Source organism: Schistocerca serialis, chromosome 6 (assembly GCF_023864345.2).
Source record: "Schistocerca serialis cubense isolate TAMUIC-IGC-003099 chromosome 6, iqSchSeri2.2, whole genome shotgun sequence".
NCBI classification, from domain to species: Eukaryota; Metazoa; Arthropoda; class Insecta; order Orthoptera; family Acrididae; genus Schistocerca; species Schistocerca serialis.
The window spans coordinates 95,902,966-95,928,879 of record NC_064643.1 but is presented as its reverse complement, the minus strand read 5'-3'; the positions used below and the strand labels follow the sequence as shown (position 1 = coordinate 95,928,879).

The following is a 25,914-nucleotide window of genomic DNA, read 5'->3' as shown; positions in this document are numbered from 1 at the left end:
GTAAGTTTTAGTTTCTGGGGCAGTGGTGGGAAACAGTTTTACGAGCACACAGTATAACACAACACCCTCGTTGGCAATGAAAAATGCAAGCCGCTCTGTACCTGGTACGTTGTATGATGCGAAGTGTGCCTTGAGATGGGCAATGTATTCTGACCAGCGTTCAATGTCAGGTTTGAAGGCACGAAATGGCAGCACTGGAGGCATCATTGGCGGTGGTACAGGAGGAGGTGTCATAGTAGCTGCAGTTTGTAGTGTGACCAGTCCACTTACAGCAGCAAGCAACTGTGTCATTTGTGAGCCTGAAACCGTACAAGATCGAACAGTGAAGTCTGTTCCTGTGGTGAAGCCATTGTTGATACAAACTTAAAGTCTTGTAGCGAAGGGTGGAAGCACTCATACACTGATTCACATGGGGAAATGGAGAAAGCTAAAGCAGTACCGAGCAAAAAAACAGATAGAGGAGAGGAAAAAAATGTTTATCCCCTGTCGTTGCCGTTTCTCATCGCCAGTAATTTTATATCAAACTGAGAAGATGGCACATGGGTCTGCTCTTGAAATCTGTAACAAAGGCCCAATGTAGGAAGCGAATAGGAGCAGCTGAGGTAAAGCTTTCAGTACTGCAAGTAAAGTAAAAGTGGTTTTACTATAGTCCAGTCCAAATTATACACTTGGATACATAACTTGGTACAGGTGAGCATGTAGGTGCGAAGCCATGGTCCAAATAGAAAGTCTCAATGGCAAGTTAAGCTAAGGCGATGGTTCTCGGCCATCTGCTCTTGATCAACTGGGCGAAAGTGGAGTGGTGCTCATAGAGCTGCACAGCGTCGGCTAGAGGGCACTGTCATCGGCGAAGATCTTCCACTCTCGTAGTGCCAACCTATGCTGTGGCATCAGAACTATCAATACCACAAAGGTGACATACAGCATTGCCACCTGCAGAATTTCATGAAACACTGGGGGCTGAAGCAGGAAAACTCTGTGGTGTCCTACAACAAATTCCACATTTTTTCAACTGAATTAGCCGAAGAAAAAAAATGTGTTACATTACTTACTGAATGCCCCTTGAACAAAGGGATAGGATTGAGTGTGGGTAGGGCCAGGAAGTCAGCCACGGCCTTATCAAAGGAACCATTCCACCATTCACCTTAGTAACTCAGGAAAACCATGGAAAATCCAGGTCAGGGTGGCCAGACACAGGATGAAGCCTGCTCCTCCAGAATTCAAGTCCGTGGCATTAACAATGTCTTAGCTGTATCTCTCAGTATATGATTTGGAAAGAAAACCGCATGTATCTAGTCTAAAAGGAGCCTATACCATGCACTAGTGGTAAAATCAGTTATGTAGCTGGAACACAAAAAACTTTGTTATTCAGTTCTGTAAGATGTAAACACATGTACAAATTATATTGCACTTCTAAAAAATATACACACACAAACACCTGCCAACACTGTATCCAACATAACTTTTCTTGCAACAGATTCCCTACTTTGAGGGGATCTATTGCAAAAAATTGAATTAGAGAAAACAGGTAACCAACAGCAGAAACATTCTTGTACAAAGACATAAGATCTACACCCACTAACAGATTAAAAAGTACTCAACAGTTAGCAAGGGCAGAGTATTTCGAAGTAAGCTAACATATCACTTACACCGTAGGTACAGTTCTCAGGAAAAACTCTTTTAGTTCTGCTCTAAAAACTATTTCCTTCTCCAATTTCTTTATATATGTCGGCAGTGCATTATAAAGAATGACACCAAAGTGACCCACAAGTCTTTGAGGATGAGTTCTTCTTGGTTAAAGTGCACTTACAGTGTTGGAGGTTCTTCTGATCCATGCTGTTATTGGCAGTTCATTTCTGTTGGTCATAGACAATTGGGTGATAGTATGCAGTAGCCAATGAGAATCACTGAAGATACAAACTGATTACTTTTGTTTTTGACATGGATAGTGTGAGATTGATGATTATTGATCTGGTTTACCAGTTAGTAAATTGCTTACTGGTTTTCATGTATATTTTTTGTATTGTTGTTTCTCAGAATATGACAATATTTCTTGAGAAATTGTTTGATATTCCAACATGTTAGTTTGATTGTGAATAGGCAAATTCAATGAATATGAGTGTAAGAAAATTGGTTGTGGTGGGTGATTGATCCACAGTGCAGCTCAAGGTATAGATTAGGTTGAAATGTTACAGTTTGGTTTTAAGTTGGTCAAGCCAATTAATGTGACTGGAAAAAAACTGGTTGTAGTGATGGACTGAGCCTTTGTGTAGCACAATTAGTGTTCCGAAAACTGTGTGTGATATTTTTGAAACGTGCCTATTTCCAACAGTATGGTTATGCAGGGCCTAAGAGTACCTAAGAGTAAAGTTAAAATTTTATGGAATATTCTGTTTTATATGACAACATTCTGCACAATATAGTCCATCATGACACCAATTTTATACATGTCACATCATGACAATGTTTATAGAAAACTATTTTCTCATTGGTTCAGTTATCTTGTCTAGCCATCTTCACGTTCATTTCTCATCATTCCCCTCACAGTTACCAAAGAAGCATGCAATGCAAAAGCACTGACACTGTAAGTTCACTTTTATTGTTGTTCTTACTTTTTCTTCATTGAGTGATTGACAGTTGAGAGTGTTATAACTATAATAGCTGCCATTGGTTTGCAGGACTCCAAGTTTAGCTCTTGTCATCAACACATATTTGTATAAGTATAGGGGGGTTTAGTAAACATACACAACACTTGCAGTGAGCCCTTGTAGAGCTCTGTGACAAAATCCAAAAGTCGTTTTCTGTAATGTAATAATTTTATTTAATCCCCAATTACTTTTAGCTCAAAAATCTGTAACATAAGCTACAATGGACTGGAAGTAACAAAAGTAAGCCATTCTAACACCTCCTGAGGAACATACTTTTGAAATGAGTCTCAGAGCAAAACATGCCAAAGTGAGTTTCTGGAAGAGTTTTGCTACATGTTCTTTCCAGTTTAAACTTGATCAAAACATGTTTCTGAAAGTTCTGTACATCAGACTGTTGTAATACTAGCAGGACAATGTACTACAGTAGAATCTCGATTGTTCGAGGTGAATGGGACCGGAACCACCTCGAACTATCGAAAACTTGGACTATCGAAATTTAAATAGGAAAAAGAAATATTATGATATTGTAAGTAATACAGGTCAAAATATGAACTTTACTAAAATAAAAGTAGTTACACATGCATTTGCATTGGCAGAATAACAATAATTATTTATTTAGACAAGTAATAGTGAAATGTCTTTTGTTTGGCGAAGCTGCAACATTTCCTTGCGGCAATGTCATGCCGCCATCTCATGAGCAGTAGGTCAGTTGGTGTCGCCTCAGGCTGCTGTTCCACGTAGCATATGGCGGCCTCAAGAGCAGTGTATCCATCGGTGTGACTCATCATCGGTACAGCCTCTGCCTCGTCATCCTTGTCACTCTCACACTGTAATGGATTGTTAACCATGCCAATTATAGAAGAGTCTGTCACTTCCAATTGTTCGTCCGAATTTAACCACTCGCCTACTTCCACCTCTTCTGCCTCTTCACAACCTGACAATCTTCTGATTAAATTACACAATGGTTGATCGTCCTCATCTGCTAAATCTTCAGTTTCTATGTCTGGCATACTTTCCTGCAGAATTTTCCTCCATGACTTAGAAATTGTATCTGACTTTATTTCGCTCCAAGATTCACTAATCCAGTACACGACGTCCTTCAAAGCTACTTTCTTCAAAGCTCCTACAATGCTTTCATTGTCTTCGGAATGCAGGATTGACTGTAGCAATCCCCCGTCAATACTTATTTTAGACATTCCAGAATGCCCTGATCCATGGGCTGAATGAGATAGGTAACGTTTGGTGGGAAAAACAAGGCACGGATACTGTTGCACTGCAGTTCTCCTGCACTTGGATGTGAGGATGCATTATCCATGAGCAAAATTGCTTTGCATGGCAGTCCCCTTTCTTTAAAAAAATTCTTGCAGCCAGGTACAAATGAGTTAAAAAACCAGTTCTTGAAGATTTCCTGATTCATCCAGGCATCATTCTGATGTGTATAGACAACCAGAAGAGCTGAGATGGATACATTCTTGAATGCTCTTGGCTTGGCAGACTTCCCAATCACAACTAGTTTTAGTTTGTGGTTTCCAGTTGCATTTGAAGCTGCCATAACTATGAGCCGCTCTTTGCTTTTTTGGTGCCCATGAGCACTTTTTTCCTTCACAAGAAGCAAGTGTTCTCACTGGTAACATTTTAAAATTTAGCCTAGTTTTTTCACAGTTATATATTTGTTCAGTAGACAAATTTTCGTCAGTTATGATTTTTTTTAAACTCGACAATAAATTTTGAAATGGCCTGAGCATCACCAGAGAGTTTTTCTCCACATACATCTAGTTGATGCACTCCATACCTCTTCTTCCACTTGTAGAGCCAGCCCATACTAGCGGTGAAATTATCATCTCCTTCCTGCAGCTGATTTCTGAAAAACAAAGCTTTTTCTTGCAAGATTGGGCCAGAAATCGGAGCACCCTTCTGTCTCTGCTGGGTAAACCACATGAACAATGCCTCACTTGTTTTTTCGAAGTCTGACTTCTTTATACTTCTTTGACTGAGAGATTTGTGAGAGCATTTCTGTGAAGAAAACTGTTCCAATTTAAGTCGGTTTCTTTGCCAGTCACCAACAATAACGTCACCAGCACCATATTCGAGAGCAAATTTTTTTATTGTTTCTCCTTTGTCAAATCATCTTAGTGCTTCTAATTTTAGATGCAAAGGCACAAGTTTCCTCTTTTTTGTTACAGCACTCATCTTTGTACAGTGTACAATGGAACACACAGTCAACAAACAAAACGACACACAACACTGTACAGTACAGGTACTGGGAACTACAGCAGCATATGAACTCCCCAGTTTTGACCAGTAGCAGCCAGCAGCAGTCGGGGTATTTCGTGCCATACTGACAACAGATGTTCATGCAACAGGGCAGCGAGCTAATCGTTGGCGTTGATTGCATTGTTGTCTGCTTTTTCACTGAGCTGTACTCTCCCTATCTATCTTTTGCAATGATGTTTTCATTATTCATCATATCTGATCGAGACTCTACTGTACTACAATATGGCCAAAGATGAACATAACCATTGTTGTGAATAAAAGAATAGGTGTTCAACTGTGTTTATATGGTAATGACAAGTACTTGAAGGAATGTAAATAATTTGTAACAACTTACTGAATAGTAGATATGCTTAGTTGACAATAGGCACATAAACAAGACTGAGTGTGTTAAACAATGGGAAATCCAACAGTATAGTTTTGAATGTGCCTGCCCACTGCTCAACACCTACTCACTCAACTACAGTGAAGTGGGTGAGGGTACGAAGTAGGTGGGAAGTGACGCGGACAGTTTGGGAAGGGTGGCTGTTGGCTGAGTTGATGTGGCAGCAGGGGCACAGGTATGTGGTACTGGTGGTCTCAATGTACTCATAGGCAGTCAAGGCTGTGTGCAGTGCATTGTGACATGGAGCAGTGGGTTAGAATGAAGAGATAGAATAGAGGAAAAAGAAGACCTGGTAAACACTTTCTAATGCCAAGAGCACATAAAATTTCTTTATTTACAAACAAGTGGTTTCAACAGACTTTGCTGTAATCTTCAGGTCTTGAATTTTTTGTTATAAAATGTGTTCATTTTGAGCTGGACCTCATGTCAATTTGTCTGTAGATAAAATGTAGCACACTATATAAATATTTGTCACAAATAAAACATTTAAAATCAGAAAGCACTTTATGCACATGACCATATCCACACTTGTAGCACTCAGCAGATGATTGTTACATTATAAAAAAAACACTACACAATAAAATACTTAATAGCCCATCTGCTTGCTCTAATACTGTGTATTTTATTGTGTACTGTGTTTTTTATGATATAACAATGATCTGTGGGTCACAATTATTGAACTATATGAAATAAAATCATCATAACTTCTGAACAGTTTGTGTTAGGATGTTCAAACTGCACGGTTGGCTGTAGGACATAATGGGAAGTAGTATGGTTTGGTTTAGAGATGAAACCCGCTTCCATTTGGATATGTTCACCTATAAGCAAAATTGGCCCATTTGGGGGACTGAGAATCTGCATTTTGCAATCAAGAAGTCTATTCACCCTCAACAGGTGACTGTGTGGTCTGTAGCATCCAGTCACAGAATAACCGGTGTGATATTGCTTGATGGCGCAGCGACTACTTAATGGTACTTGAAGGTTTCGGAAGACGTTTTCATCCCCATTATCTAAAGTGACCCTGAGTTTGATAATATTTGGTTCATACAAGACAGAGCTCAACCCCATCAAAGCAGGAGAATGTTTGATGTCCTAGAGGAGCACTTTGGGCACCACGTTCTGGCTCTGGGATACCCAGAGGCCACTGGCATAGGCCTCGACTGGCCACCATATTCTCCAGATATGAACACATGTGACTCCTTTTTGTGAGGCTACATTAAAGACAAGGTATACAGAAACAACCCAAAACAATTGCTGAGCTGAAAATAGCCATTCAGGATGTCATCAACAGCATTGATGTTCCGACGCTTCAGTGGGTGGTGTAGAATGTGCCACATCATTGCCTATGATGGCAAGCATATCGACCTTGTCATAAATCCAAATATCTTTAGTGATGTTTACATGTTGAATAAAGTGTCTGCATTCCATAATTTCTAACTAATTTACATTTTTTCATATAGTCCAATAATTGTCAACCCATACATGGACATGACAATATGCACAAGGTGCTTTTTGATTTTAAATGTTTTATTTAGAACAAATCCTTATATGGTGCGCTACATGTTATCTATGCGATAACTCTGTGTGAGGTCCAACTCAAAATGAACACATTTTATAACAAAAATTTTTGAAGACATGAAGATGACAACAATGTCTGTCAAAACCGGTTGTCTGTAAATAAAGAAATTTTATGTGATCTTGGCTGTAGAAAGTTTTTACCAAGTAAAACAGATTGCTTCTTCTGATTTCTCAACTTGAGACAGTTCAATCAAAAGGAAGAGTATGGAGAAGTGAGAGTAGTGCACAATGAGTGAAGTTAGGGTCGGGAGACAGGATTGGAAGTAGGTGTGATGCAGGGGCTAAAATAAACTGAGGCCAGGAGGATCACGAACAACTAAACCATGTTCTCAAGGCATATTGACAGATGTTTTTCCCTCACTCCATTTGTGAGTGGAACAGGAATGGAAATGACTTGTGGTAATACAAGGTACCCTCTGCCACACACTATGTGGGGGCTTGTGCAGTAAGTATATATGTAGATGTAGTTATGGTAGTATTTGTCTTCACAGCCAGCCAGATAGCAAAACATATTAGCGCACTGCTTCTGGAATTCAGTGAGACGAGTATGCCCCAGATCAAATCTACCTCACAGATAAATTATAATGGCTGGTGAGCCACTCAGCCTGGATGTTGTTTTACATGGTTTCCCATATCCACCTATGAAAATGGGCTGTTAGCCATGTACTACCACAGATACCCCCTATGCAAACATTTATAAAATATTCTCAGACTCGGAAATGAGATATATGTTAGATACAAACAGATGAGATACACAAATTCCATTATGGGAGGCAATGGTGGCATCAGGAAGTGCATCTGGCCACCAACTATCAGTAAAATTGCTTCAAACCATATAACAGTGCTGATCACATACAGAAACAGAAAAGGGCAAAGGAGAAGGAGAAAGAGAAGAAGAGTATTTATTTTCATGTTACTTCATAAAATGTCACAATGAAGTTGTGAAATGTTCCATTTTCAAGCTTCATAAATGTCTCCTCTGTAAGACAAACATGCAACATTTCATGTCCATTTTGATTAGTGACACAAGATATGATTCCAACTGCTTCATTCCTTCCCATTGTATTTAAAGTTTATGTTTTTAATGTGTTTAATGTTTAGACTCTGTATTTGGTTAAGTTTTCAGATTTGTCATTCTGCTGTGTTGTCTTTGTTGCCCATCCATTGCTGTTGTCTTTCTGTGGTTGTCGGCAAATTACAGTCGATGCCCTCACTCACTTGGCCAGTTCCTCCTGGTCATGTCCAATTCTGGTTACCACAATTGGTATGGAAGAAAATACGGCATTTCAGCACTATAAATAGAAATGAAATATATTTCATCATAACGTCCCATACATGACATGGGAATTGCCTTATTGGGCAAGCTAATTCTATAGGCTCAAAATTAGTGTTGAAATAAGAAAAGAACGCTATGAGCTACATTGTGTAGAGATTACCTCAAACAATGAACATCCACCTGCCCTATCCTCCTAAAAACATACATATGAATATAATAGAGGGAAACATTCCACGTGGGAAAAATATATCTAAAAACAAAGATGCTGTAACTTACCAAACGAAAGCGTTGGTATGTTGTCTCTATCAACATACCAACGCTTTCGTTTGGTAAGTTACAGCATCTTTGTTTTTAGATATAAAAACGTACATACATATTCTACACGTGTATGAACCTTTTATTTTCATTGTATTATGATGACAAATATTGTATCATTGTGAGATGATCCCTGCATGAATGAATGAATAAATAAACAAACAAACAGGGTCATGACAGTATCTAGCTGCCTTGACTTTGTTAAAGAAAACCTAAGCAATAAGATCTAAGGAGGTCAATCCACAATTACAACACAAGAAGTGGGAACATAGCTAACATTCTGTATGCTAGGCTGACAAAGACCTGTGGGGATAACTGATCCAAAAGTTGACTGCAGTGTGCATTACCTACGGTAAAGCTTTTATCTCTATTTCTTTGTGTCTAGTTATCTTTTATTTTTGTCAACAAAATGTGTATGTTGTGAAGTGAATAATAAAAAAAAATAGTTTTGAACATTTAAATTATGTGTACCTCGTCTGATGTGGCCTATAAGTCTTCATCACTTACTTTATGACTCTGACAATGAAGAAACAACTATTACATGGACATTAACAATTGCTGATAACAATGAACCCATATAAGGTTCCAATTTCCTAGCACATAACAGGCACAATATACAGTGGAATGGTGCAGGTTCTGGTCTATGCAGATGACGTTAATATTATTGCATGAACAGATCTAGCTGCTAAAGAAACATAGGATGCTGGTGGCACCAGCAAAAGTGGGTCTGGAAGTGAACATCATTAAAACCAAAAACATTCAAATAATACGACCAGAATTCTTAGCAGAACCAATTGATACTGTATGTTGTTAATAATATCACATAATGTTAATACTGTGTACAACCTGACTTCTGTACAATTTTTGTACACTAATGCAATCGTTATAGATAAGTACGCTAAAATGTTTTTTATTTCATTTTTTTATTTAACGATGAGTAGCTACAATTGCTTAAGAACTACCATATGCTCCTAAGTATACTGAACATTTCACATTTGGTGACAAGTGTTATATCCTTTTAAAAATGTCTGCTTGTGTCTGTATATGTGTGGATGGATATGTGTGTGTGTGTGCGCGAGTGTATACCCGTCCTTTTTTCCCCCTAAGGTAAGTCTTTCCGCTCCCGGGATTGGAACGACTCCTTACCCTCTCCCTTAAAACCCACATCCTTTCGTCTTTCCCTCTCCTCCCTCTTTCCTGATGAGGCAACAGTTTGTTGCGAAAGCTTGAATTTTGTGTGTGTGTTTGTGTGTCTGTCGACCTGCCAGCACTTTCATTTGGTAAGTCACATCATCTTTGTTTTTAGATATATATTTCCTACGTGGAATGTTTCCCTCTATTATAACCATATGATTAAGAGTTTGTCTTTTTTGACCAAATACACATCATTATCCAATTTCATTTGGGATCTGTGGAAGGTACATTAGCATATCTGTTCTTATTTCGTAAATATTTACTGTGTATTCTTGTCTTCTGACATGTTCCACATCCCAGAAGATCTCCTCACTATGGATAAATTGGAACGAAAAGTACATGTAATCTAATCTGTTCTAATCTAAACTAAATATAATATTAGAAACTAACCAGTCTTAAATACAATCTGTTAGCAAATTTGTCTATCTGGGAACTCTGATAACATCACTGTATGATATTAGTATGGAAATAAAGTGGCACATCTATCTAGCTAATAAACGCTATTATGGGTTGTCCAGAAGAACTAAGTGTCAGCTGTATAAAACTGCAATATGTCCAGTGTTAACCTGGACACAGACAACAGTGTGAAGAGCTAATAGGATGTTCTGAATGAAAGGTGTTACACAAAATCTATTGGGTTACTACCAAAGATGGAGAACATAATAGATGGTATAATTTTGAACTTTACAGATTATATAAAGAACTTGAAATCATAAAGTTTATTAAAATAAACTGCCTGAAACAGATTGGGCATGTTTTCCATAAGGAACATGAGAATCTAACAAAAATAGCAGTGCTACAAAAACCAGTGGGTCAAAGAAGCAGGAGAAAACCAAGATTTTGACACTTGGTTGATGAACAAGAAGACTGAAAAATTACTGGCGTTAGAGGTTGGAGACACAATGCACTGGACAGGGACAAATGTCCTACAGCAGACCAAGCCCATTAAGGGCTATAAAGCTAGGAAGAGGAAGAATTTCCCTGCTCATTATACATTAACAGCAAATTTAAGGAAAATACAACTACAGAACACAGCTGACAGCAGCTTAGTAACTGGTATATGGAGATGCTTAGCTTACAGCAAGGTAAAGAGAACATGGGAAACTAATGCCTACGACAATTCTCAGTAAACAACAGTTATGAGCATGAATATTGATAGCATTTCACATCGTCTGAGATGTTACTTACAAATATACAGAAGCTCCACACACTTAGGGTGAAATCTAAACATATGGAATGTGATCTAGAAGACTTTCATGGTTAAAGAATAATTGCTGTGCTGAAATTTAGTCTGTCATGAAAACGAGGTGGAAAGAGAAAAACTTCACCCACTAAACACTAGCAGCAGACACATGTGCACTTCTGCAATGATAGCCCTTGACACTGCAGTACTATAGTTGAGCCAGTGCAAGATCATCCTTTACATCTAACAGTGCTCTTGCCAGCTTTCAACTGTGAGCCACCAACAGTTGCAGACAAAAACAGTAGCTGTCAACAGAGCTGTAACAATGCTGATGTGTTGCCATACAGCCGATTACAAAATCGCATCATTTGATTGGTTGAGGTGCGTCAGCGAAGCTGCTGCGCCCAGCCCACTGCAACAGTCGGGGATCAACTTAGGCTGACTTGAGTAATGCAGTGGCCAACACACAACATATGATAAGTCAGGAAGCCACAGCAACAGTTTTCAAGCCCAGTGTATGAAGAGGTCATTAAACTGAAGCTGGCTGACAAATAAATTTTTTGTCTCATTGCATTCCAGGCAATCTGCATTGATGGCATAGGAGGTGGGGTGGGGGCTAAGTGTGAATAATCAGTCCATCAACTGACTGTAGTACTTGTTATCTTTGGTACAAACTTTTATCTCTTTGTGTCTTCTTCTCCAATGTCATCAACAAGAATGTGTATCTTAGACAATGAATAATAAAATGACAATTCTGTACATTTAAATGATGTGCACCTCATTTTATGTGGTTACAGGTATTTCCCACAGACCCATAAATCTTGGTCTTATCTATTTCAACAAATTACCTGAAACTGCCAATAAATAAATTTAAAATAAGCATTAAAAAAAAAAAAAAAGGAAGAAAAGTAAAGGATTTCTCCCTGCTCACCATTTCTGTGAGTGTGTGACAAATGACCTACTGTGCATTTCTTACGCCAATGAACTACAAATAAGTAGTAGACTGTACTATATAATCTTGTATTATATATTATATAACCTTGTTTTGTCATTTAATTAATTTATTGCCCTTCTCATTGACCTAATACGTACTGCATTTATCTTGTAATTGAGCTATTATGTGATTATTTATTATTACTGCCATTTACTTAATTACGGTATCCAGTATATCTGCCTTGTGTCTTTTGCTTGTTATTATTGACAGTCTCTAAATATTTTGTTTGATGACAGGGATAGCATGTAAAAATACTAACAGGCAAATAAAGCATCTGGCAAAATAGCAAGTTTGCCTCTTAGGTGTTTTTTTTTTTCAGTTCAGTTTGTCCTCGAGTTGTCTCAGATCCATGAAAATACGTTGCACAAAATCACCTGTTAAACTTCAGCAACTAGCTGAACAGTTAATTGATTTCAGTTATTTTTAACTGACATGCTGGTTGCTTATGGATAACAATTGGAAACAAAAATCGCTGCGACTAGCGTCTATAAGTACTACCGGGTGGGTAACCTTGAAGCAGTATGCCGTGACAAAAGATTGAAAAACATGTTTAAAATTGCAATTGCATTAACCAGTTCCCTTTTGATAAATGGATAAGAATGTTTATTGCTCACTGAACACGAAAAGTATACAGGTATTGATTAACATTCCATAGGAAGAAAGAAAAATTGTCATTTAACGGCCCGTCATTTGATTAATAATCCAGAGCAATTAATCTTCTACGATCTGAACTCACGAAATAATCTATATTAATGATACTTTCAACAAGACTATGAGTATATTCTGAAGCATGAATACGCAAATATTACGCTGATCGCCATACGGGTGTTGTGCGACCTTGAACATCAACTGACAACTGTAGCCCACGTGCTGTTGTGCAAAATGGCAACATCGCAATGTTTACAGTCAGCTGTTGCTGCGATAACATGCCAGGCTCGACACAAAGGAAAACGTCAAGGCGTGCAGAAGAGCGTCGACACACAGCCAGGCGATTTTTTACCTGGCAGGGTGTTGAAGGGTTAACCAGGTTCGAAGTAACTGCAGACTTTTTTGTTGTTGCGTAAGTATATGTCTGAAGGTACGGATACTTCATTCTTAAATGCTCTTGCTTTTATTGTGTAAGTGAATTCACACGATATTTATAATTACAGAAAAATACATTTTTGTCGACAAAATCATGTGGCAGCCACTGGAACCTGGTAGTTCTCCTGTTGACTGGTGTGAAGGAAATTACTTAATATCTCCTGTCATCGCCGAATTCGTTAATACAGTTAGTACCAGTAGTGTTTTCAAAACCTTGATTATATTTTAAATGCAGGCAGATGCTTTGTTCCTGCTATTGTTATGCATATTGGACACTTTGACATTATTTTATTTTTCTTTGCAGTTCAGTAACGTGCTGTTCTTTCTCCTGCCGCCACTTTTAATGCATTTATTCAGAGAGTATGCAAGATTTGTTAATCCAGGAATTAATGTCATTTGGGTATTACTGATCGTCGTTGGATTTAGTTCAGCGTATTTTCATGCTACACTTAGTCTCATTGGGCAGCTGCTGGATGAACTCGCAATTTTGTGGGTTTTCATGGCAGCATTTGCCATGTTCTTCCCAAGGAGGTTCTTTCCACATTTCTTTCAGAATGACAGGTAAAAATAACGTATTTTTGTTTCGTGATACTGGCTATTGATCCTTATTAAATCTGTTGTTGAAAATAATTGGGAGGATGACTTTTGGATGTTAAAATTTTATTAAAGGGATGTATTCGTCGCACAGGGATACTGTATTATAAAGTCATGACAGATTCTAAGGGTTACAATTTAATGAGAATTTTAATCCATGTCTGTAAATTCTGTAATATAGCTTAGTTTCATAGACCAAAAAAATCATTCCTTCCTTTCATTCTGCACCCATGACCACTGCACTACACTTCGCAGATGTACTGAACAGTTATTAATGAGATATATCAAGAGGTCAGAGATTGCCAATGATAAGCAAGAAAATATTATCTAATTTTGTGTTTTTCTGACAAATGTTGTGTGAATCTGACACATTACTATCAATTTATTGTAGAATTGCATGTTTGAGCAATTCCTATTAAACAACTACTGTAGAGCATGTCTCATTTGACACTACTCTCTTGTTAGCAGTTGGGAAAAAAGAATGTGAAAGTTATTTACTCTCAGCAAGCAGTCTTTAATAATCTTGGCCAAAAAAGTCCAGTTGTGTTACATTTGACTCTTTCTTTACTCACTCTCATCCAAAATAATATATAATTGTAGGTCAACATTGAGATATAATTAGTTCTGTATAGAGCTACCACTCTTCCATTTGATAGCCTTTCATTGTCAAAAATCTTTCATAGTTGCATTGAGATACCCTGCCACTCCAATTCTTACCCTAATTTATTCATTCCTCCCACTGAAAAGTTACTATGCTTAAATACATAATTTGGATCACCTGTTATAATGAATGAAAAACCATGTACCTTACCTAGAATTATCCACGATAGTATTGCACTGCTTAACAAGTTCCATTTCTCACTTAAGGTGTGATGAATGATAGTCTTAAATGCATAGAGAGTTGTACAGGTTAAATAAATAACTGTGAAATAACATGATGATTTGATTGAATTACAGGAAGCTATTTAGCTTGGCAGCAATAGTTATGACAATATTTGCCACAGGCCTGGCAATTCTACACCCAGCTGTAAATGCATTTGCACTAATGACACTTGGAATTCCTGCCTTTTTCTTGCTCATACATGAATTGAAGAGGTAAGCAGATGACCATTAATGTAAATGTTTATATTTGCTTTCAGATCTTGCAACACACAGGTGTCATCACTCTTGTTTTGGCTTTACTCTGTTTTTCACAGGAAGACTTTGGCTTGGTATGAATCTGTAGTGAAACACTCTTTGCTTTCATACAGTGCCCATAGTACTACTGTTGGAACCACTTAAGTTCATTACCTATAATATCTGTGAGTTGGTTGCATAGGTTCTCCACATTAACTTCTTAAGAGAATAGAATGTTGATGCTCCATGTCACAGTTACTGTGCAGAAATATTCTCCTACACTTTTATCCAATTCCAATCAGTACTGGTGATATAACAGTGTTATGACAAAATAACCCTTCCAGTAAATTCACTGAATGAAAAAGACCAGTCCTTTATTTGGTGGAATATCTAAGATTTTACAATTAAATGTTTGTTGCCTGACTTGTTGCTCAAGATAATCACTCCTGTTCCTTTGATTCCTTAAAAGAAGTGAAAATAATATGTGGCCTATGACTGGATGTTGGGAATGGAGAGAAAGGAATCTGACGCTCTTTGTTGACTGTAATTTATGATGAAATTTTACTGTCCAACATTAGTGAATCAGGAGGGAGCTGCTTGTTGTGAGATCGTGCTGCTTCTGTAGGTGGTGACTGGTATGGGTCAGTATGTTATGTACCTTCCGCAGAAGTGCTTTCAGCCTCAAGACTGTTCATATACCAGTTACTGCTAGCAGCCACGATGATCGAGGCCTGTCACCACCAACACGTTTCAAACTCGTGGGCTTCTTGACTGTTGCGATGACCTCTCATAACTTTCTCTTGAAGCTAATGGCTACCTGGCTAGCAAGTGCGCTTCCTTGAACTATGTGTGTACACCGCATTAATTTGGTGCTCTGCCATTGTGGATTTATGATGCTGCATGTGATATTCGTGCTCCTTTAGTCATGCTGCTTCTGCCTCTCCCGTGTAAATTACTCTGCACTCTATCAGCAGATCTCATAAATTCCTGGCATGAGCACTAGTTTAGTGGTTGCTTTGTTCATGGCACAGAGCAGACAGAAAGGCAACTCTACATCAAGCTTCAGACAGTCAATAGGGGATAGTATGTGGTCACCAGTGAAGAGTTGTTGACTAGATCCATCTTCATGCCACTAACATAGGATTAATCATATTTTGTATGTCACTCTTTCTTCATTTTCTGCTTTTGATGCTTGTAAGAGTTCTTTGATTGACAACACAGCAATTTTGCAAAGTCTGTGTTGAAATATTATTAATGATTTCGTCTCAGAGGCAGAATCTATGTTACGGTGAGAGACTGATTTGTAATGTTACCCAAGGTCTAAATTAGGTTGGGAGGTGACAGTTTCATTGAGTGTTAACGAAGACAGTGAATTAGAAAGTGAAATCTCGGTTGAAATGACAGATTGATCTGTAGCATAGCCAGAAGTGTAGGTTAGGATGGAAACTGACATTTTCATTTTCCATTATTACTTGTTTATTTGCATCCAGTGTCCTGCAAGTATATACACTGATCATCCTGAACATTATGACCACCAACCTACTATTGATATAAACCTGTCCAGGCAATAGCAGTGCCACCTGTCCATGTGTAGAATGGGGAAGGCGCATGATCAATTTGAGTTTGGCTGAGGGCAGATTGTGCTGTGGTGAGTGTCTTCAACAGATGGCAAAACCAAGATGAAACCACATCCAGACATTGTGGGGTTTGGTGGCCACCCATCATTGCAGATGTCTGACGTTGTAAGCTGGGCAGGCTGGTAAAACAGGACAGGCAACGAACTATGGTGAACCTAACATCAGACTTTAATACTAGACAGCGTACAAGTGTGTCTAAATACACAGTTCATCAAACACTCCTAACGATGGACCTCCACAGTCGATGACTCTTGCATGTGCCAATGTTAACACCATAACATCGGCAACTACGAGTGAAATGAGCACATGATCATCAGCACTGGGTGGTGGTACAGTGCCAAAGCACTGCACGGTCTGATGAATCCCAATACTTTCTTCATCATGTCGATGGAAGAGCACGAATCTGTCATCTTGCAGGGAACAGCTCCTTGGCACCTGTACAACAGGATGGAGACAAGCTAACGGAGGCTCTGGGGAACATTCAGGGACCATCCACAGGTCCTGTGGAGCTTGTGCAAGACATTATGATGGCCAGTTAGTACCATACACTGGTTGCAGACCACGTACACCACGTCATGATGATCATGTTTCCTGATGACAGTGGTATTTTTCAACAAGATAATGCACCAAGCCACAAGGCCAGGAGTGTGATGGAGTGGTTCAAGGTAGTGAGTTCCAATTGATATGCTGGCCCCCCAACTCACCAGATTTGAGCCTGATCGAACACATCTCAGATGTGATTGAACATGGTGTCAGAACTGATCGCCTCCCTCCCCAGAATTCCAGAATTTATGGGAATTAAGTGACTTGCGTGTGAAGATGTGGTGCCAAATCCTTCCAGTGACCTACCAAGGCCTCATTGCTTTCATGTCATGATGCCTCATTGCTGTTGTCTGCCAAAGGTGGACATATTGGCTATTAGGTAGGTGGTCATAATGTTCTGGTTGATCAATGCATATCAATGACAGAAACACCAGTGTGTGTCAAAAGTAGAAAATGAAAACTTGGTGCAAATTATTAATTTTGTGTTTGTGTGTTTTTGCACCCACAGATGATTCTCCAAAAAAATAATTTGATAGCTCTCTAGTACATAGCATATTAAGGTTGTTGTTACATTGAATATTTAATACTCCTCATGTGATCAAAATGAAAACATCACTGGCTATATATACTGATCAGACAAAACATTATGGCTACTGCCTACTGTGATGCTGGATGCCGCCTGGTGGCATTGTGGGCACGTGATGTGGTAACATAAATATATAAGCAGAACAGACATGGACAGGGATCTCCTAGTGAAGATATGGACTGCATATGGGGAATTCCATTGAGATATGCAACTTTGACATAGGCCAGATTATTATTATGCAAAGTCTGTGAACGAGTATCTAGAAAATGGTGAAGCTAGTCAAATGTTCACATGCTACTGTTGTGAGCATTTACGGAAAGAGGTAGAAGAACAGTGAAACTACCACTAGGTGCTAAATGGCTAGAATCTTGGACTCTTCACAGAATATGGGGTTCGGAGGCTTGTCTGCTCTGTAAAGTAGGATAGATGGTGATCTGTGGCATCGCTGCCAAAAGAGCGCAGTTTATGGTGCAAGCACAAGTGTTTTGGAGCACACCGATCATTGTACATTGCTGAACATGGAGCTCAGCAGCAGACCACCCCTATGTGTTCACATGTTGACCCAACGATATGGTCAGTTAAGATTGCAGTTGGCACGGGACTATTGGGATTCGACTGTTGATCAATCGAAATGAGTCAGCTCTTTGAGTAATCCACATTTTTGCTATGTTAGGTCACTGGTCACCTCCACAAACACAGTCATCTGAGGCGAATGGCATCTCAAAACATGCAGTGCTGTTATGTTATGGGAAACATTGTCCTGTGCTTGCAAGAGACCTGTGATAGTACGCGGAGACACACTGACAGCTGCGAACCACCTGCATCCCTTAATACTTGATATCTACCCCAATGGCGATGTTATCTTTCAGCAGTATAACTGTCAATGTCTCGGAGCCAGAGCTGTACTACAGTGGTTTGAGGAGCATTATAGTGAACTTACATTGATGTCTTGGTGACCAAATTTGCCTAATGTAAATCTTATGGAACTCATTTTTGTTGCTATGGGTTGCGATCACCGCATATGAAAATCAATGGCCCATTATTTACACAAATTACATGAACTGTGCATAGACCACATACCTCCACAAACCTACCAACAAACTCTTGGATCCCTGATACACAGAATCAGTGATGTATTTCATTTCGAGGCTGCACAAACATGCTATTAAGCAGGTGGTCATTATGTTTTGCCTCATCAGTGTAAATCAGCTGTTCTACCATTATAACTTCCCGTAATCATCCACAAATCACGTTACCAATGTACCCTTTGATTTTAGTGTGTATGGCCTCTCATAAAGCTTTAGCCTTTTGCTGTTGTCCTTTGAAGTCATGATTTTGTTTATGCTTACATTGCTGTACCCATTAACTCTTAAAGTAGTTCACAGCTTCTGCAGTTCAAGCTTTGCATTTCACACATTCAGTGACTCCTCTTAACTCAGTACGGAATTATTCTGCTGTAGGTAGTGGTGGGATGTAGCATGTAGATATCTACTGATGCTTTTGGGCTTCTTGTGCACTGTGTATCCAGGTGTACCATCTAGTGGTGTCCACTTCAGTGTCAAGAAATGGCAACACATCTTTCTTCTCTATTTCCACTGTAAAGTGAATGTTTTGGCGCTGTTTATAGGGATACCGGTGGAACTGACAAAGTTCTCTTTCCACATGCAGGCAGATTACAAAGGTATTCAAAACATACTGAAGCAAGCATTTTGATTTCAGTAGTCTGCAATGAAGTACAGATTCCTCAGATGTTTCCATGAAGATGTCCACTGTTAATGGTGAAAGAGAAATCCATTGTTATGCTGTGTATCTGCACATAAAAATTGCCTCTTCACTTGTTAAAGTGGACATTAAGCAATGTTGCACAAGACCACCTAAGTTGGGACAGGTCACTCTCCTAAAATGTTGTTCTCTCTCCCACTAGTACAAATGTGAAGAATGTTATCACAACAAAAATGATCATGAGGTCTTTGGGCGAGAGGTACTGTCACTAGTAAGTGTGATGAAGTGAGCGAATCATTTGCACATGATAGTATATTTCCCACCAGGTGCCATGGCTCTCTTGTTATGTGTTAGTCCAGTTAACTACCACTCTTGGTGGTCAGGCCTTTCAAGACACTTTTTTTTTCGTTTTTTGCTTGGAGTCCTCAGTCTTATGACTGGTTTGAAGTGACCCACCATGAATTCCTCTCATGTGTCAACCTCTTAACCTCAGAGTAGCACTTTATTCCTTTCTCTCTCTGCTCCTACAGTTTTTACCCTCTACAGCTCCCTCTAGCACATGGAATTATTCCTTGATGTCTTAAAACAAGTCCTATCATTCTGTCGCTTCTCCTTGTCGTAATTTTCGATATGTTTCTTCGTTCACCGATCCTGTGCAGATTGTCACCATTCTTTATTTTATCAGTCCACTTAATTTTCAACATCCTTTCATACCACCACATCCCAAATACCTTGATTCTCTTCTCTGTTGGTTTTTTCATAATCCATGATTGCCCACATCTCGTGGTCGTGCGGTAGCGTTCTCGCTTCCCATGCCCGGGTTCCCGGGTTCGATTCCCGGCGGGGTCAGGGATTTTCTCTGCCTCGTGATGGCTGGGTGTTGTGTGCTGTCCTTAGGTTAGTTAGGTTTAAGTAGTTCTAAGTTCTAGGGGACTTATGACCACAGCAGTTGAGTCCCATAGTGCTCAGAGCCATTTGAACCATTAATCCATGATTCACTATCATGGTGCTCCAATTGTACATTCCCAGCAATTTCTTCCACCTTTTAAGCGCAATTTTTGATACTAGAAGACTTATCTTGGCCAGAGAAGAAGCTTTGCCTGTGCTGATCTGCTTTTTATTTCGTCCTTGCTTTGTTCAAAATGGGTAATTTTGCATCTGTTGTTGTTGTTGTTGTTGTTGTGGTCTTCAGTCCAGAGACTGGTTTGCTGCAGCTCTCCATGCTACTCTATCCTGTGCAAGCTTCTTCTTCTCCCAGTACCTACTGCAGCCTACATCCTTCTGAATCTGTTTAGTGTATTCATCTATTGGTCTCCCTCTACAATTTTTACGCTCCATGCTGCCCTCCAATACTAAATTGGTGATCCCTTGATGCCTCAGAATATGCCCTACCAACCGATCCCTTTTTCTAGTAAAGTTGTGCCACAAATTTCTCTTCTCTCCAATTCTATTCAATACCTCCTCATAAGTGATGTGATCTACCCATCTAATCTTCAGCATTCTTCTGTAGCACCACATTTCGAAAGCTTCTATTCTCTTCTTGCCTAAACTGTTTATCGACCATGTTTCACTTCCATACATGGCTACACTCCATACAAATACTTTCAGAAACGACTTCCTGACACTTAAATCTATACTCGATGTTAACAAATTTCTCTTCTTCAGATACACTTTCCTTGCCATTGCCAGTCTACATTTTAGATCCTCTCTACTTTAACCATCATCATTTATTTTGCTCCCCAAATAACAAAACTCATTTGCTACTTTTAAGTGTCTCATTTCCTGGTCTAATACCCTCAGCATCGCCCGATTTAATCTGACTACATTCCATTATCCTCATTTTGCTTTTGTTGATGTTCATCTTATATCCTCCTTTCAAGACACTGTTCATTCCGTTCAGCTGCTCTTCCAGGTCCTTTGCTGTCTCCGACAGAATTACAATGTCATTGGCGAACCTCAAAGTTTTCATTTCTTCTCCATGGATTTTAATTCCTATTCCAGATTTTTCTCGGTCCCTTATTGCTTGCTCAATATACAGATTGAACAACATCGGGCTTAGGCTACAACCCTGTCTCACTCCCTTCCCAACCACTGCTTCCCTTTCATGCCCCACAACTCTTATAACTGCCATCTTGTTTAAATTGTAAATAGCCTTTCGCTCCCTGTATTTTACCCCTGCCACCTTCACAATTTGAAAGAGAGTATTCCAGTCAACATTGTCAAAAGCTTTCTCTAAGTCTACAAATGCTAGAAATGTAGGTTTGCCTCTCCTTAATCTATTTTCTAGGATAAGTCGTAGGGTCAGTATTGCCTCACGTGATCAAACATTTCTACGGAATCCAAACTGATTTTCCTTGAAGTCGGCTTCTACCAGTTTTTCCATTCGTCTATAAAGAATTCGTGTTAGTATTTTGCAGCTGTGGCTTATTAAACTGATAGTTCAGTAATTTTCACATCTGTCAACACCTGCTTTCTTTGGGATTGGAATTGTTATATTCTTCTTGCAGTCTGAGGGTATTTTCTCCTGTCCCATACATCTTACTCACCAGATGGTACAGTTTCGTCAGGGCCGCCTCTCCCAAGGCTGTCAGTAGTTCTAATGGAATGTTGTCTACTCCCGTGGCCTTGTTCTGACTTAGGCCTTTCAGTGCTCTGTCAAACTCTTCGCACAGTATGATATCTCCCATTTCATCTTCATCTACATCCTCTTCCGTTTCCATAATATTGTCCTCAAGAACATCGCCCTTGTATAGACCCTCTATATACTCCTTCCACCTTTCTGCTTTCCTTCTTTGCTTAGAACTGGGTTTCCATCTGAGCTCTTGATATTCATACAAATGGTTCTCTTTTCTCCAAAGGTCTCTTTAATTTTTCTATAGGCAGTATCTATCTTACCCCTAGTGATATATGCCTCTACATCTTTACATTTGCCCCCAGGGGCTCAGCATTCATTTGCTGAGTACGGGCTTGGCGACCCCAGGGTCCTGAGCTGGGGACTGGTCAGCGCCGCCAGTCTCCTCTCACCGTAACCCCCGGACATGCTTCAGCGACCACCGTATGGCGCGGCGGTGGAATGTTGTGTGCTGCGGGAATGGTAATCTTGGCTTGACCGTCTGGATTGCGAGGAAGGACAACCTCTATAAAAACCCCTCAATCTTCCGGTGTGCTCCGCGCCTATGAGATGTATGGCTGTTGGGGTGAAACAGTCGCAAGCGGGCAACCTCTGGGGCACCTGCCGCACCCCGGTTGTATAAGGCTTACTCAGGCACGCGGAGCTCTGTCTGAGCGGACCTTTAGTTCCCTAGCTGCTCGTGGGACCGTAATGGACCCTTCGACCTCTACATTTCCCCCTACCAGTGGCTTGGGTGGGCCACTGGTAGGAAAATACACCCCATCGAAGAAGCGACTTCATGCTGCAAGTCCTCCAGTGCCTGATGTTGATTGAAATTTATCAGACTGTCGTAACAGAGCACATGCTGATAATCAGAATGTGTTTTTGATTATTAAACGGAAGGAGGGTAGCTTTGAGAGGGTTTCTCCCTTTTACATCCACAAGGGTCTTGAGGGAATTGCAGGAACACTTAAATCTGTGAAGCGACTGCGCAATGGGACTCTGTTAGTTGAGACTTCTAGTTCCCGTCAAGTCGCTTCTCTTCGGAAAGCAACCTGTCTCGGAGAGTATGCTATCGAGACCGAGCTCCACTCCACTCTGAACTATAGTAAGGGTGTTGTGACATGTAGGGACTTGGTGGATGTCCCCACAGATGAGTTAAAATCTGAATGGCCTGATGACGGTATTGTTGATGTGCAGCATATTATGAAATGAGTCGATGGGGACCTAGTCAAATCCGACTCGTTTATTCTCACGTTCAGTTGCCCGAGACTCCCAGAGCATGTTAAAGCGGGGTTCTTACGTTTGCCAGTAAGGCCATATTTCCCCAACCCAATGCGCTGTTTTAAATGTCAGCGCTTTGGGCATACTACGTTGGGGTGCAATGGGATAGCCACTTGTGGTAAATGTGGTCAGCCTGCCCATGAAGGAGCCGATTGTTCATTGCCTGTGAAGTGCGTGAATTGCTCTGGGAGTCACCCTGTCTGGAGCCGGGTCTGCCCCATCTATCTCGAAGAACGGAAGATACAGGAGATTAAAACATCTAAGCGCATCCCCTATGGTGAGGCCAAGAAGCTCTTTAAGGCCATGCAACCTCCTGTGTTTACAACATCTTTCGCTTCCGCTCTGAAGAAACCGGTACAAATGGCCACTGTTGCTACGCAAACGGTGGTTGCTAGTGTTAGCACTAATACCTGCGTTTGCCAGTGCACTTGTGCTGCTGTGGTTGTTTTGCAACCTGTGGCTCTCCCTGCTACGTCGGACAAGGCTGTGGTTGCTGACATTGGGGTACTTCCTGCCTCTCCCCCTATGGCGCCTTCTGCCCAGGCGAGTAAAGCTTCACCTGTTGACAAGGTTCTGCATTCTAAGCCCTCCAAGACAAAGACGCCGAAGGTGAAGGTTTTGCCATCTGAGGAGACTAGTCAGGGTCGGTCCGATGACAAGGCCATCGTACTGTCTGACATCTCCCGTGGGTCGTCATCGGAGCTGATGGACATTGATGTCGACCGGGGGCGATCTTCTCGCCCCAGGAATAAATCTCTGGCGAGTGCGGGCTCTCCTCTGAAGCACAGAGGAAGGGTGAAAGTTCAGCCACCCTAATCACTGGCTCCCATATTACAGTGGAACCTGAATGGGTTCAGGACGCATGTGGCCGAATTACAACTCCTTGTACGAGTGTGCCCTTTGTGCTTATGTCTCCAAGAGACACATTTTCAAGCCACTAATGCTCCTTCTTTACGGGGCTATACCGTATATCAAAAAGATGATCTGACGGGGCAAAGGGCAAAGGGTGGTGTTGCGGTTTTTGTCCGTGACATGCACCCCTCATCTGAGCTCCCTCTCGTTACAGACTTGCAAGCAGTTGCAGTTGACCTTCTTGTGGGTCGGAGGCTCACAGTCTGTTCAGTTTACTTACCACCTCAGGATGTGATAGACTCTGAGGCTCTCACAGACCTTATTAGCCAACTCCCCCGCCCATTTCTTCTTTTGGGGGACTTCAATGCTCATAATGTCTTATGGGGCTCTCCGACTACTTGCCCCAGGGGTTGCATTCTGGAAAGCCTCCTGCTGTCTGAAGAACTGTGCATCCTCAACTCTGGTGCTCTCACTCATTTCTGTACTGCTTCCGGGTCGTCATCGGCTCGCGGATTCTGCTCTGTGGGAGGTTGTTGCTGACCTCCATTCTAGTGACCACTTCCCCCTTTGGATTCGCCTCCTGGATGAGGCTGTGGCATTATCAGTGCCGCCTCAGTGGCACCTCTGCAGAGCTGACTGGACACTTTTCAGCCAACTGGCTGTTTTGGAACGCTGTGCCAGCGTCCACGAATGGGTAGACCATGTTACAGCCGTGATCTCCCATGCTGCTGAATTGTCCATTCCACGGTCATCTGGTCATCCCAAGAGGCGTCCTGTCCCTTGGTGGACCACTGAGTGCTGCTCCGCCATCCGAGCCTGCCGTGCAGCTCTGCGCTGCTTCAAGTGCCGTCCCTCAGCTGACAATCCTGTGGCCTTTCGGGTGGCAAGGGCCAAAGCGCGGCGAGTGATTAAAGAGAGCAAACGACGGTCATGGCAATTGTTCTTGAACTCCATCTCCTGCTCCACTAATTCTACGAACGTTTGGGAAGCCATCAGGAGGATTTCCGGGAAACGCAGCCAACTACCTGTCATGCCATTGCTGCATCAGGAATGTCTCCTCACGGCGCCGAGAGACATTGCCCAGACACTGGCCATGCATTTTGCGGAAGCTACCGCCACTATTAACTGTGATCCAGATTTCTGCCGCTACCGAACTGCCATCGAGAGGGGTCACTTGGACTTCCGGTCTCCAAATTCTGAACCCTACAACTGCCCCTTCACAATGTGGGAACTGGATTCAGCGCTGTCTGTGGCTCATGATACTGCGCCTGGTCATGATCAAATCCGGTACAGCATGCTGCAGCACTTGTTGCTGCCATCCAAGGAAGTTCTCCTGAATTGTTTTAATATGATATGGTTATCCGGCACATACCCTGACTCGTGGAGGGAGGCGATTTTGATTCCTCTCCTCAAACCGGGGAAGGACCGAACGCATCCCAGCAGTTATCAAAGTATTGCTTTGACGAGCTGTGTCGGGAAGACGTTGGAACGCATGGTCAACCGTCGCCTGGTATGACTGCTCGAGACCAGGCAGCTCCTTAGCCACTCTCAGTGTGGCTTTCGGAGATGTCATTCAACTATTGACAACTTGACCCTGCTTGAGGCGGCCATCCAGCAGGCCTTCCTACGTAACCAGCATTGTCTTGGTGTCTTCTTTGACATTCATAAGGCGTATGACACTACTTGGGGCCGCCATATCCTCAATCAACTCCATGAGTGGGGCTTTCGTGGTCGTCTCCCCACCTTCATTCGGTCCTTTCTTTCCCACTGCCTCTTTCATTATAGGGTTGGTAATGTGCTATCTGATTTGTATGTGCAGGAGAATGGTGTTCCTAAGGGAAGCGTTTTAAGTGTCACCCTCTTTGCCGTCGCCATTAACAGTATCACGTCCGCTATCCGGAGTCCTGCCCAGTGCTCCTTGTTTGTGGACGATTTTGCTGTTTTCTGTTCTTCCTCCAGTCTTGTCACTGCTAGTTGGCAGTTGCAGCTTACGATACAGCGATTAGAGGCATGGACTGCGAAGACAGGTTTTACCTTTTCTG

General features: G+C 41.1%; 1 protein-coding gene across 1 annotated transcript in view; it reads left to right on the top strand.

Annotated features, from left to right (window-relative positions):
• The first annotated feature begins 12,746 nt into the window (after positions 1–12,746).
• LOC126484650 (alkaline ceramidase) overlaps positions 12,747–25,914 on the top strand; it is a 28,218-nt gene continuing 15,050 nt past the window's right edge. Inside the window, exons 1-4 of the mRNA XM_050108240.1 lie at positions 12,747–12,904; positions 12,996–13,114; positions 13,232–13,488; positions 14,479–14,616. Coding sequence (XP_049964197.1) covers positions 13,022–13,114; positions 13,232–13,488; positions 14,479–14,616 — 488 coding nt within the window. The 5' untranslated portion in view covers positions 12,747–12,904; positions 12,996–13,021. The remainder of the gene's footprint in view (positions 12,905–12,995; positions 13,115–13,231; positions 13,489–14,478; positions 14,617–25,914) is intronic.